At 46.3% G+C, this 14,718-nt stretch overlaps 1 protein-coding gene across 3 annotated transcripts in view; it reads right to left on the bottom strand.

The window, feature by feature from the left end:
* The window catches only part of arhgap39 (Rho GTPase activating protein 39), a 549,348-nt gene that overhangs the window by 183,658 nt on the left and 350,972 nt on the right, over positions 1-14,718 (bottom strand). For all 3 annotated transcript variants that reach the window (XM_085987363.1, XM_085987364.1, XM_085987365.1), the window contains exon 4: positions 6,633-8,031. In XM_085987363.1, the coding sequence (XP_085843489.1) occupies positions 6,633-8,031 (1,399 nt within the window). The remainder of the gene's footprint in view (positions 1-6,632; positions 8,032-14,718) is intronic.

Here is a 14,718-nt window from a genome sequence, read left to right as displayed (position 1 = left end):
GCTTTGTTTAACGCTTAGACCAAGTGCCTAGTAGTTTTCTTACGTCAGGAAGGATATTGAGACTGTAGAGAGGATACAGCGCAGATTCACCAGGATGCTGCCGGGTATGAGGAAATACAAATATGAAGGCAGACATGAAAAATTGGGCCCTTTTTTGTTAGAACACAGATTGCAGGCGATATAATAGAAGTGTTTAAAATGATGAAAGGATAAGATGTGTAGGTGGAAGCAGATTTTTTCCAGTAGTTGAGATGTCAAGAACGAGGGGCCAGAGATACAAGATTAAATGCAAGAGATTTAGAACAGAGGGTAGGAGAAACGTTGTTACATAGAGTCACATGACTGTGGAACTCACTTCCAGGGTGAGTATTTGAGGCAGAAACAATGGCAACATTCAAAATTAGATTGGAGAGGTGGATGAAAGAGAAGGAGTTGGAGATATGGAAACAGGGCGGGTAAATGTGATTAGATCTATTTGGTCAAGTGGAGAGTAAACATCAACATGGAGTGGTGGGGCCGAATGGCCTGTTTCCGTGTTATAACTTCTATGTATTTCTATGAAACAGCTTCAAATCAATGTTAAAGTTGCAATGTAAAGGCCCCTTCAATTTCAGAACTTGAAAGCTGATTTATAAATTGCGAGAGGAAGTTTTCCAACACAATGAGCATGATTACTGCTGCCAGTGCACAGATAAATATTAGCTTATCCCATTAACAAGATGATATAACTACTGTACCGGGAAGAGTAGGGTTAACTATTCTAAATAGTTCAGCAATCATCATCTTTTGGTTTTTTTCACATCTTTATTTTGATTCAAGTTAGGGAATCACAGAAACGTATTGCTAATTGGAAGAAAATCAGCCAGCCACATAAAAACCTACTGATCTCAGACTGAAACTACAGCAAGTGCCAAATCAGCTGTAAAATAAAACTGAATTTGCAGATTTTTGTTATTGTTTAGATCAGAATGGGCAACTGACTATAGCAGAGCATCATCAATACAGATGCCAGCAGGAGCTGGTAGGAGATTAAATGTGGAACAGTGCTTCACTGATATTTAATATTCGGTAAAGCACAGCTACATCCTTACAAATCAAGAGTAATGATTTTAAACACAAACAATCATGGGCCCCGACTGGAGAGGGAGGATTTTCACTGCTTTTCACTCTCACGGTGTAGAAAATATTACTGTTTCTGACATCCAGTGTTAATTAAAACAACTGACAAATTTTCAACAGTGGGTCAACTTAAAGTTCCACCTTGCACGACAGTTAATTAAAAACATGATATTTTTTGCTAAACCTGACAGAAATTTCTGGTGTATTAAACTCTTTACTGTTGATTAATATGACAGTTGCCACTGACTTTTAGCTCTCGGACCTGTTTCCATGATCCAGGGACGAGTAAGTAGAGTAAAAGAAAATCTACTGAGGAACGGGGAAACTATAACATCTCGAGGAGATATTGGGAATGAAAATACACAAGCTTTACTTCCTCTCTCCATAATAACCATGTGAATGTATTCCCTTAAAACATCATTCCTGGGATGTGGACATCGGTGGCAAGGCCAGCATTTATTGCCCATCCCTAATTGCCCTCGAGAAGGTGGTGGTGAGCCGTCTTCTTGAACCGCTGCAGTCCGTGTGGTGAAGGTACTCCCACAGTGCTGTTAGGGAGGGAGTTCCGGGATTTTGACCCAGCGACGATGAAGGAACGGCGATATATTTCCCAGTCAGGATGGTGTGTGACTTGGAGGAACTTGGAGGTGGTGGTGTTCGTATGCGCCTGCTTGCCCTTGTCCTCCTAGGTGTTAGAAAGTTTGGAAGGTGCTGATGAAGAAGCCTTGGCGAGTTGCTGCAGTGATGTAGATCTTGTAGATGGTACACACTGCAGCCACAGTGCGCCGGTGGCGGAGGGAGTGAATGTTTAAGGTGGTGGATGGGGTGTCAATCAAGTGGGCTGCTTTGTCCTGGATGGTGTTTCCAACGCGACCATGTGAATTGATTCCCTTATGCTATATCGCCAATGTTACCATGTGAATTTATTCCCTTACCCAGGCCTATACCTCCTGGGGACAATGGGTATAGGTGGCAGCAGCATTCAGTTATCTCTGTGGTATTTTCTTCACGTGTTAATCTGGACAGTGAGGGCCATCACAATGAAACCTGATGCCGTTCTCATCAGACATCCATGCACAAGCATTTGCATCTGGGGTCGCTGGCCAGGAATCCTGTCTGAACTGCCCTCCTCACTAGCTAAAGAAAGTTACGGTTCAACTGTAGCTTCCTCCCCTCTGCTGCTCCAGTGAAGGTCAGCCAACTCATCACAGGCCCAAGACCGCCTTGGGCGGCACGGTACAGTACTACACTAGGCATTGCTTCTACTGCACAAATATACAGTAAACTCTTTTGTATCCGGCACCTACGGAGCCGGGATGATGCCGGTTGATTAAAAATTCCGGATAACGGAGAGGTATACCTACCAAGGTATGAGAGCCCCGTTACACAGCCACAAATATACAGTAAAACTTACCTATGGGTTACACGGCCACAAGTGCTGGAGTCCCTGTTACACGGCCACAGGTACAGGAGACCCGGTTACGCAACCAGAGGTGCAGGAGCCATGGTTACACGGCAAAAGGTACGAGAACCCCGGTTACGCAGCCACAAATATACAGTAAAACTTACCTATGGGTTCCTGAACCTACTCCTGTATTTTGCCGGTTATTAGAGAATTCTGGATAATTAGGTGCCGTTTAAAGGCGAGTTTACTGTACCAACGGCAGAAATGAAGAGGAGCAAAAATTCAGAGGAAGGTGGGATCTGTAGATCTGCATTCAATGTCTTTTTAACTCATGCAACATATACAATTAAGGATGGCTGGGAATGATTAAAGAGTGATTTACTCTAAGTTCACAGAACATCTAAAACAGCAAAGGGAAGCTTGAGTACACTTCCTGTACTTCATCTCAATCCAGAGGTTAGACCAACTTTTTGCTACGCACAATTTATTCTATAATATAGCATCAGCAGAATGAAAACCAAGTTAAACGTAGCACTGAAATGGCGCTGAAGGAATCTGAGATCATCACTGCAGAACAATCTCCCTCAGGGGCATTAAACTAAGACTGCGTCAAAAACAAAACCTTTATTGGCTTCTGGGATCATGGGCTAAATCTGGAGGAGCCTTGCTGTGCTCAGTTTACAAATCGACATACAAAAAAATAATTAGATGGCAGCTGGCTGGCACAGTGGGTTCTAACAGTCGGGCCACACAAGTGTCAGGTAATGCCCATCTCCAACAAGAGAGAGTCTAATCACTGCCCCTTGACATTTAATGGCATTACCATCGTCGAATCCCCCACCATCAACATCCTGGGGGTCACCACTGACCAGTATCTCAAATGGACCAGCCTCATAAATACTGTGGCTACAAGAGCAGGTCAGAGGTTACGTATTCTGCGGCGAGTGTCTCACCTCCTGACTCCCCAAAGCCTTTCCACCATCTACAAGGCACAAATCAGGAGTGTGATGGAATACTCTCCACCTGCCTGGATGAGTGCAGCTCCAACAACACTCAAGAAGCACGACACGATCCAGGACAAAGCAGCCCGCTTGATTGGCACCCCATCCACCACCTTAAACATTCACTCCCTCCACCACTGGCATACCGTGGCTGCAGTGTGTACCATCTACAAGATGCACTGCAGCAGCTTGCCAAGGCTTTTTGGGCAGCACCTCCCAAACCTAGGACAAGGGCAGCAGGTGCATGGGAACACAATCACCTCCAAGTCACACACCATCCTGACATGGAAGTATATGTCGTTCCTTCATCGTCGTTGGGTCAAAATCCTGGAACTCCCTCCCTAACAGCACTGTGGGAGTACCTTCACCACACGGAACTGCAGCGGTTCAAGCAGGCAGCTCACCATCACCTTCTCAAGGGCAATTAGGGATGGGCAATAAACGCTGGCCTTTCCAGCGATGTTCATATCCAGAGAATGGATTAAAAAATGGCATCGTTGAGGCCTCATTCAAATGCAACTCAAAGATGGGCTAAAAGTCTCTTCACTTCGCTGGCTGTAAGGCTCCAAGGTATATCTGCTTTTACATTGCGTCTGCGGTCACCTGCTCCTGGCACATGAGGATCACAAAAACAAACATGACAGAGTCGGTAAGACTGGTGGCCAAGACGTCCCTGTTTGTGTTGCGTCTTCTTGACCGCTGGCCTGAGCGAATCCGGCGAGGCTACTTCTTGAGCAATATTGAAGCTACGCGACCAGCTTTATTTCAACACGAGAAAAAAAAAAAGCTGCCTATAATTTGGGCATGTCACTCAAAGAGGTGACAAGAATGGCTCGTGTGAGCAATGGGCATGTCACACTGCGGCAGCAGTGGCTGTTCTTCTGAGTTTGGGCCCCGAGAAAAATTGTAGATGCAGAGCAGAGTGTGTTTTACTCTGTATTAATCCTGTCAATTCAATTCAAATTGCTTTATTGGCATGACAAGATACATCTTATGTTGCCAAAGCACAGAAATACATGTATGATTGACCACATAAACACCGATCTAGACATACAGTGTATAGGTATACATAGCTATATGCACATATAATATGCATATAATCATCATTGGTTGTCCCTCTGCTTGTGGCAAGCTGTAACATAGTTTGCCGCTATAGTTACACATTTTCTCTGTTCCCCCAATAGATATGGGAGTTTTTGGAGGTCATTCACATTTTTGAATTCAGGGCATATTTTTGTGAATTTTGGGCAGAAATTCTCCCTCATGTCCTGATAGTTTCTGCAAGTTGCGAGGAAGTGCATCTCTGTCTCCACCACTCCCTGACTGCAGTGAGAGCATATCCTGTCCTCTCTTGGCAGCCGGGTCTGCCTTTTTCGATGGCCAGGCTATGTTCACGAAGTCTGTACATTGTCAAGGTTTTTCTCAGTTTGCTATCCTTTACCATGGTCAGGTATTCAGCCATGGTGTATTGTCTGTTTAGGGCCAAATAGCAATCGAGTTTGTTTTGGGTTTTTGTCGTTTCTGTCCAATAGGTCAAGTATTTTTCCTTTTGTTTAGTGATAATTGTGTTGGGTTGAATTCTCTGTGCTAGGGTGTCACTGTCCTGGGGCTGGTTATTATTATTAGTGTTGGTAGTTACTTCACTGAGTCCCAGGACTAGTTGACTGAGGGGACTCTTCTCTATGATCATCTCTTGGCATTTCAAGGCATCGTAATGATAGCAGTGGGGGTTGCTCATTTTTAGGTGTTTCCAAAATTTGATGGCTCATTTTTGGATATTAATTAGTAGTGGATATTGGCCTAGTTCTGCCCTGCATGCATTGTTTGTGGTTTTCCTCTGAGTCCGGAGGATACTTTTACAGAATTCTGCATGCAGGATTTCAATTGGGTGTTTGTCCCATTTTGCGAATTCTTGTTGTGTTAGCGGACCCCACACCTCACTGCCATAGAGTGCAATTGGTTCAATTACTGATTTAAAAATTTTGAGCCAAATGACAATTGGAATTTCTATTTGGGTTGACTTCTTAATGGCATAGAAAGCCCTTCTTGCTTTCTCTTTCAGTTCATTCACAGCCAAATGAAAGTTTCCCGTAGAACTGATTTTTAGGCCTAGGTATGTGTAATTTGTAGTTTGTTCGATTTTAGTTGCTCCTATTGTGAAGTTTATTCTGGGTCCCTGATGTCTGGATCTTTGCTGGAACACCAGAACTTTGGTTTTTTTGGGATTTATTGTCAGGGCCCATGTCTGACAGAACGACTCTAGCAGATCCAGGTTCCGCTGTAGTCCCTCCTCAGTTGGTGAGAGCAGAACCAGGTCATCTGCATAGAGGAGGAATTTAACCTTGGAGTCATATAGGGCGAGGCCAGGTGCTGTAGATTGTTCAAGTAGTTTTGCCAATTCATTTATGTAAATATTAAAGAGTGTCGAGTGTCGGTGAGATAGGCGAGCCCTGCGCCACTCCACGCCCCTGAGAGAAATATTTTGTTTGTTTGTCTCCAATTTTAACTGCACATTTATTGTTTGTATACATTGATTTAATTACATCATATGTTTTTCCCCCTACTCCAGTTTCAATAAGTTTCAAGAATAGACCGTTGTGCCAAATAGAATCGAAAGCCTTCTGGAAATCTATAAAGCAGGCAAAAATTTTGCTTTTGTTTTGGTGAACATGTTTGTCAATTAGGGTGTGTAGGGTGAAAATATGGTCCGATGTTCTATAATTTGGTAAGAATCCTATTTGGCTTTTACTCAAGACATCGTGCTCCTCAAGGAAGTTTATAAGTCTTTGGTTTATGATACTACAGAATATCTTCCCCAGGTTACTGTTCACACAGATGCCTCGATAGTTATTTGGGTCAACTTTGTCTCCACTTTTGTATATGAGCGTTATGAGTCCTTTGTTCTAGATATCAGGGAAGTAACCGACACTCAGAGCCATCTGAGCTGTGAATGCTCAATGGTGACACTGGGCACAAAATAAATGGGAAAATGTCCCATTCCGGCATCCTACACCTTGATGAGCAGAAAATAACTGTGTGACTTTCTTTTTTCCTAAACTTTACAGTTACTCTCATCTTTTTTGATACTGGTTGTGCTGAAGACCTACCTGTGATGGGTGTAAGTAAGGCTCCGGTGAAGCCAAGTTAGTCTGCACAGAAACACTCTTTTCCAACAGCACTTGAGGAAAACCGAGCTTTTCGAACGTGTTCCTTTTCCAGTGTTTGCTCTCCTGCTGAGCCAGTGCTTCATCCTCACTGAAAGCCCGGACCACAGGGCCCGGCATAGGTAGAGGAAGGGCCCCGTCACTCTCGTATCCCGACACTTCTTTCTGCGAATCCCAGCTGCTCCGCTGCTTGATGTGATGCAGCTGCTGGGCCTCCCGTGCGAGCCTCGCCTGGGTCATGTGTACGTCGGCGTAGCCCCGCAGCATCTCCGCCTCGGCGCTCTTGCTGTCGGTCTGGCTCATCTGAGGCTTGTCAAGGGGCGAGTGGCGCTCCTCTGCCAGCAGCCGCTCGGGCACCGGGCTCATCTCTCCGCAGCTCTCCCCAACCACCCCACAAGTCTCCTGCGTCAGCGAGGGCTTCCTGCTTTTCCTTTTCCTCGTGTTTGGGGAATAGCCTATTGAAGATAACGAGTCGTGCTGGCTGGACCATGACATTGAGTCCTCGTGAATCAGCTGGCTGCCTTGGTGACTATACCTGGCTTCGGACCCTTCCAGGCCATTGTAGTCAGTGGATCTTGATTCAGAACGCTGAAAGTCTCTCACCAACGAATGGCTGTGCTGTAACGTGTAAGAAATAGTGGATGTAGCACTAGGCGAATACCGATGTTTCGTGCTTGATTTAAACTTTGGGCTAGAGCCGGATTGCTCAACGTACACCAGCTGCTTCACAAGTTCTTTGCCCGCTGGACTGTATTCTAAGCTCATGGATTTCTCTGGGCATTTTTGTTTCGTTAACACCAGATGCTGATAAGGAGAGTTCTGGCCCTGTTTGGGAGAGTGAAGCATTGGGTGCGGCTTCCGAACTGGGGACTTCTGAGGCGACCCTGCTTTGTAGTGGCTCAATCCCTCACACTGTACCTCCATGGGCGGCTCATCGTAAATAGGAGCCTGGTATTCAACGGGGGGCTCCTCGTAAAGAGGAGGCTCGTAGCCATAGCGAGGAGATGAGGGCTGCGATTCAAAGGAGTACTTTCTATGCTGGTAATGGATGGGAGAATGATAGGGTTCCCCTCTCGTGAGCACTGGGGAACAGCCACCAACGTGCTCTGCCCTTTTCAGGTAAGGGGACGGCTTGCGTTCAGTAAAGAAGACCTGGTTGTCACTGTCTGATGCAAAGCTGTGAGCGTGAGGCAGCTGGTGCCCCGAAGACCTACGAGGCCGCGTTCCTGGCTGGTTCTCGGCATTCCCGTTACCCTGATGCAATAAGTAACTTGGTTCCCGGTCTGTAACTTTAATCAACATTCGTTCCTTGGTGCCGGTCATCCACCGATGAGGTGATGTTCTGCAAAAAAGAGAAAAAAAACGAAGAGTTAAAACTAGGGGGAACTGATAATAAGAACACCAGCTCCAGCATGTGAAACTATGATAGCCTGATTAGCATTTCCATAAATGTGTCAGTCTGTAACTCTGGTGTCTGATTAATCCACTTGGCATACACTCAATAAACATCTTGTTTACATATGTCACAGCGTACCAAAAGAAATGTCTTCAAATGGATTTATTTTGTTTTGGATTCAGGCCAATCTGACAGGTCAGGTAATGCCGAGTGGGCAGCACGCGGATCGCTTCAAACACTCCCGAGCTGCTCCAGTCCAACAATGATCGCTCGCCATCATTAACTGGCTGCACGTAGATTGCTGCATAATTTCCTGCTCCTCCTCGACCTTTTCATGGAACCCGTCAATTATACAGCCATTTCCATCATGACTAGAGATTTAAATTTAGATTAAAAACATATGTATTTTTTTAAATCATCAGTTTATAGCGTTTAAAAAGAGTTTGGAGAAAGACACTTCTTTTTGATGGGGGGGAGGAGGAATAAAGTTTTACATTTGAAAAAAAATCTCTTTAAAATGGAGCCAATTTTGACTACATCTGAAGATGAGTCGCAATGTAATCAAATGGTCTTTCATTAGCCTGCTCGTTTGGTTGCTGTCATTCCACAAGCAAATGATAGAATCCTAGAATGATACAGCACAGAAGGAGGCCATTCGGCCCACCGTGCCTGTGCCGGCTCTGTGAAAGAGCTGTCCAATTAGTCCCACTCCCCCCTGCTCTTTCCCCACAGCCCTGCACATTTTTCCTTTTCAAGTATTTATCCAATTTCCTTTTGAAGTTACTATTAAATCTGCTTCCACTGCCCTTTCAGGCAGTGCATTCCAGATCATAGCAACTCGCAGTGTAAAAAAAATTCTCCTCATCTCCCCTCTGGTTCTTTTGCCAATTACTTTAAATGGGAGTTTTAACGTAGTAAATGTTCTAAAAAAAATAAGTTTTATAAGGCAGTTAAGCCAATAGGGTTTAATGTTTCAATACACTTACTGTGGATACTCTTTACTCTTACCACCAGTGATAGAGCTGTAACCAATGGTACTTCAACACAGCTCAAAATACTCTCTCCAGGCACAACCACTGTTTGGAAGGTCAAAAGTACAATTGTATGGTTCAGTGCTTTTCAAAGTTCAAACTCATAAGGCTACATGTAAAAACACACATTTGTTGTGTAGATGTAGCAAATACCGGAGAGCCTAATCCCTAGTTGCCGTAAGGTGGTCCTGCTTCTCAAAATGCTGCTACCCATATCCGAACTCACCCCTGTGCTCGCTGACCTACACTGGCTCCCGGTCCGGCAACACCTCCATTTTAAAATTCTCATTCACGTGCTCAAGTCCCTCCATGGCCTCGGCCCTCCTTACCTCTGCAACCTCCTCCTGCCCTACAACCCTCCAAGATATCTGCGCTCCTCTAATTCTGGCCTCTTGGGCAGCCCCGATTTTCTCTGCTTCACCAGTGAAGGCCGTGCCTTCAGCTGTCTAGGCCCTAAGCTCTGGAATTCCCTCTTTAAACCTCTCTACCTCTCTCTCCCCCTCTAAGATGCTCCTTAAAACATACCTCTTTGACCAAGCGTTTGGTGACTTGTTCTAATATCTCCTTATGTGGCTCGGTGTCAAATTTTGTTTGATAACCGCTCCTGTGAAGCGCCTTGAGACGTGTTACTATGTTAATGGTGCTATATAAATGCAAGTTGCTGTTATCGTAGCGATTTTTAAATTTTTTTAAAACAACTGAGCGGCTTGCTAGATTACTTCAGAGGGCATTCAGAATAAACCCTGCATGTGTGACTGGGTAGGCATGATAGATTCCCTTCCCTGAAGGATATTGATACAGCAGTGGGGTTTTATGATAATCCGACCACTTTCATGCTCAGATTTTCACAAATTACCAGATGTATGGAATTCAATGTCACAACTAGTTATAGTGGGAATTATACTCATGACCTACGAGTTACTACTCCAGTGCCACAACCACTGCATTATATTGGGATGCAGAAAGCCTTTCAACCTATCTTATCGTATCCTTCTACAATGCCAGTCCAATTGGAAGTTGTCAATATTGCATCAATACTGGTGTACCTTTCTATCCATAGTTAAGTAGCGGAGGTTCCCTGGCTGCTTCCCTCCAACCGGGAGGTGATCGACAGCCTTGTACTAAAATGGCTGATAAATACAAACCACATGTTTTGAAGCTCTAGTTTGTTACTAGTTGAAATGGCTAACAATTCTACAAATATGAACCAATCTACTCACAGAATTCTCTATGTGTGTGTGTGTGATATATATATATATAAAAAACAAGAACTTGTATTTATACAGCGCTTTAACGTAGTAAAATGTCCCAAGGCGCTTCACATGAGTGTTATAAAACACAAAATTGACACCGGGCCACATAAGGAATTAGGGCAGATGACCAACAGCTTGGTCAAAGAGGTAGGTTTTAAGCAGTATCTTAAAGGAGGAAAGAGAGGTAGCGAGGCGGAGAGGTTTAGGCAGGGAATTCCAGAGCTTAGGGCCTAGGCAACAGAAGGCACGGCCACCAATGGTTGAGCGATTATAATCAGGGATGCTCAAGAGGGCAGAATTAGAGGAGCGCAGGTATCTCGGGGGGGGGGGGGGGGGTGTGCTGAAGGAGATTACAGAGATAGGGAGGGGCGAAGCCATGGAGGGATTTGAAAATAAGGATGAGAATTTTGAAATCAAGGCATTGCTTAATCAGGAGCCAATGTAGGTCAGCGAGCACAGGGGTGATGGGTGAACGGGACTTGGTGCGAGTTAGGACACGGGCAGCCGAGTTTTGGATGACCTCAAGTTTACGTAGGGTGGAATGTGGGAGGTCAGCCAGGAGTGCGTTGGAATAGTCAAGTCTTTTTTAAAAATTCGTTTATGGGATGTGGGCGTCGCTGGCAAGGCCAGCATTTATTGCCCATCCCTAATTGCCCTCGAGAAGGTGGTGGTGGTGAGCCACCTTCTTGAACCGCTGCAGTCTGTATGGTAAAGGTACTCCCACAGTGCTGTTAGGGAGGGAGTTCCAGGATTTTGAGCCAGCAACGATGAAGGATCAGTAATACATTTCCAAGTCAGGATGGTGTGTGACTTGGAGGGGAACTTGGAGGTGGTGGTGTTCCCATGCGCCTGCTGCCCTTGTCCTTCTAGGTGGAAGAGGTTGCGGGGTTGGGAGGTGCTGCTGAAGCAGCCTTGGCGAGTTGCTGCAGTGCATCTTGTGGATGATACACACTGCAGCCACGGTACGCCGGTGGTGGAGGGAGTGAATGTTTAAGGTGGTGAATGGGGTGCCAATCAAGCGGGCCGCTTTGTCCTGGATGGTGTCAAGCTTCTCGAGTGTTGTTGGAGCTGCACTCATCCAGGCAAGTGGAGAGTATTCCATCACACTCCCTACTTGTGCCTTGTAGATGGTGGAAAGGTTTTGGGGAGTCAGGAGGTGAGACACTCGCCACAGAATACTTAGCCTCTGACCTGCTCTTGTTGCCACAGTATTTTGTGTGGCTGGTCCAGTTAAGTTTCTGGTCAATGGTGACCCCCAGGATGTTGATGGTGGGGGATTCAGCGATGGTAATGCCATTGAATGTCAAGGGGCGGTGGTTAGACTCTCGTTTGTTGGAGATAGTCATTGCCTGGCACTTCTATGGAGCGAATGTTATCTGCCACTTATCAGCCCAAGCCTGTACATCGTCCAGGTCTTGTTGCATGCGGGAATGGACTGCTTCATTATCTGTGGAATTGTGAATAGTGCTGAACACTGTGCAGTCATCAGCGAACATCCCCATTTCTGACCTTATGTTGGAGTGATGGTCATTGATGAAGCAGCTGAAGATGGTTGGGCCTAGGACACTGCCCTGAGGAACTCTTGCAGCGATGTCCTGGGGCTGTGATGACTGACCTTCGACCACCACAACCATCTTCCTTTGTGCTAGGTATGACTCCAGCCAGTGGAGCGTTTTCCCCCCGATTCCCATTGACACCAGTTTTACTAGGGCTCCTTGATGCCACACTCAATCAAATGCTGCCTTGATGTCAAGGGCAGTCACCATCACCTCACCTTTGGAATTCAGCTCCTTTGTCCATGTTTGGATCAAGGCTGTAATGAGGTCGGGAGCCGAGTGGTCTTGGCAGAACCCAAACTGGGCATCAGTGAGCAGGTTATTGGTGAGCAAGTGCCGCTTGATAGCACTGTCGATGACACCTTCCATCACTTTGCTGATAATTGAGAGTAGACTGATGGGGCGGTAATTGGCCAGGTTGGATTTATCCTGCTTTTTGTGGACAGGACATATCTGGGCAGTTTTCCACATTGTCGGGTAGATGCCAGTGTTGTAGCTGTACTGGAACAGCTTGGCTAGAGGCGCGGCTAGTTCTGGAGCACAAGTCTTCAGCACGATAGCCGGGATGTTGTTGGGGCCCATAGCCTTTGCTGTATCCAGTGCACTCAGCCGTTTCTTGATATCACGTGGAGTGAATCGAATTGGCTGAAGACTGGGTTTTGTGACCTCAGGAGTAGGCCGATATGGATCTGCTAGATCTGTTCTGAATCTATCCCATTTAGCACGGTGGTATTGCCACACAACACGATGGAGGGTGCCCTCAGTGTGAAGTCGGAACTCCGTCTCAGAAACATAGAAGATAGGAGCAGGAGTAGGCCATTCGGCCCCTCGAGCCTGCTCCGCCATTCAATGCAATCATGGCTGATCATCCAAATTCAGTACCCGGTCCCTGCTTTCTCCCCATATCCCTTGATCCCTTTAGCCTTAAGAAATATATCTAACTCCTTCTTGAATATATTTAATAAGTTGGCCTCAACTGCCTTCTGTGGTAGAGAATTCCACAGGTTCACCACTCTCGGTGAAGAAATTCCTCCTCATCTCAGTCCTAAATGGCTTACCCCTTATCCTTAGACTGTGATCCCTGGTTCTGGTCTCCCCCGCCATCGGGAACATCCTTCCTGCATCTAGTCTGTCTAGTCCTGTTAGAATTTTATAAGCTTCAATGAGATCCCCTCTCATTCTTCTAAACTCCAGCGAATATAAGCCTAATCGACCCAATCTCTCTTCATACGTCATTCCTGCCATCCCAGGTATCAGCCTGGTGAATCTTCGCTGCACTCCCTCCATGGTAAGAACCTCCTTCCTCAGATAAGGCGACCAAAACTGCACACAATACTCAAGGTGTGGTCGCACCAAGGCCCTGTACAACTGCAGTAAGACATCCTTGCTCCTGTACTCGACTCCACAATGACTGTGTGGTGGTCACTGCTACCAATACTGTCAAGGACAGATGCATCTGCGACAGGTAGATTGGTGAGGATGAGGGGGGGGAAAACGGAGAAGAAGTCGAAGAAGACACTACGTCATTGCATCTCTCACTCACAGACACCAGCTCAGAAACTGGCACTATGTGTACTTTAGAGGCTAGTGCAGCAGCGGGATTTGCACAGGGTGAGGCACCAGGCACAAGTGGGCTGCAGCAAGGCCAGGGGGAAAGGAAAGCTCGTGTTGGTTCTCTCACCACCTGTCGCAGGCCCAGACTGGCAGCTATGTCCTTCAGGACTCGGCCAGCTGTGGTGCTACTGAGCCACTCGTGGTGATGGACATTGAAGTCCCCCACCCAGAGTACATTCTGTGCCCTTGCCACTCTCAGTGCTTCTTCCAAGTGGTGTTCAACATGGAGGAGTACTGATTCATCAGCTGAGGGAGGGCGGTAGGTGGTAATCAGCAGGAGGTTTCCTTGCCCATGCTTGACCTGAAGCCATGAGACTTCATGGAGTCCAGAGTCAATGTTGAGGACTCCCAGGGCCACTCCTTTCCGACTGTATACCCCTGGTGGGACAGGACATACCCAGAGATGGTGATGGAGGAGTCTGGGACATTGGCTGAAGGGTATGATTCTGTGAGTATGACTATGTCAGACTGTGGGACAGCTCTCCCAATTTTGGCACAAGTCCCCAGATGTTGTTGAGGAGGCCTTTGCAGGGTCAACTGGGCTGGGTGTGCCATTGCCGTGTCCGGTTTCATTCTCATTATTGTGTTTTGTAGCGGTTTGTTACAACTGAGTGGCTCGCAGGGCCATTTCAGAGGGCAGTTAAGAGTCAACCACATTGCTGCGGGTCTGGAGTCAAATATAGGCCAGACCGGGTAAGGACAGCAGATTTCCTTCCCTAAAGGACATTAGTGAACCAGATGGGTTTTTACAACAATCTGATAGTTTCATGGTTCCATTACTGATACTAGCTTTTTATTCCAGCTTTATTTATTCCAGCTTTATTTAATTAACCGAATTTAAATTCCCCAGCTGCCGTGGTAGGATTTGAACTCATCTCTGGATTACTAGCCCAGTGACATTACCACTATGCTACCGTTCCCATAGAGGTAACAAAGGCATTGGTGATGGTTTCAGCAGCAGATGAGCTGAGGAGGGCGGAGAAAGGCAATGTTACGGAGGTGGAAATAGGTGGTCTTAGTTCTGCCATGGATGTGTGGTCGGAAGCTCATTTCAGGGTCAAATATGACACCAAGGTTACGAACAGTGTGGTTCAGCCTCAGACTGATGCTAGGGAGAGGGATGGAGTCGGTGGCTAGGGAACGGAGTTTGTGGCAGGGCCCGAATACAATAGCTTTGGT

The sequence above is a fragment of the Somniosus microcephalus genome, chromosome 5 (genome assembly GCF_052327205.1).
Source record: "Somniosus microcephalus isolate GS21.2 chromosome 5, FLI_Smic_1.0, whole genome shotgun sequence".
NCBI classification, from domain to species: domain Eukaryota; kingdom Metazoa; phylum Chordata; class Chondrichthyes; order Squaliformes; family Somniosidae; genus Somniosus; species Somniosus microcephalus.
This window is presented reverse-complemented; position numbering and strand designations above follow the sequence as displayed.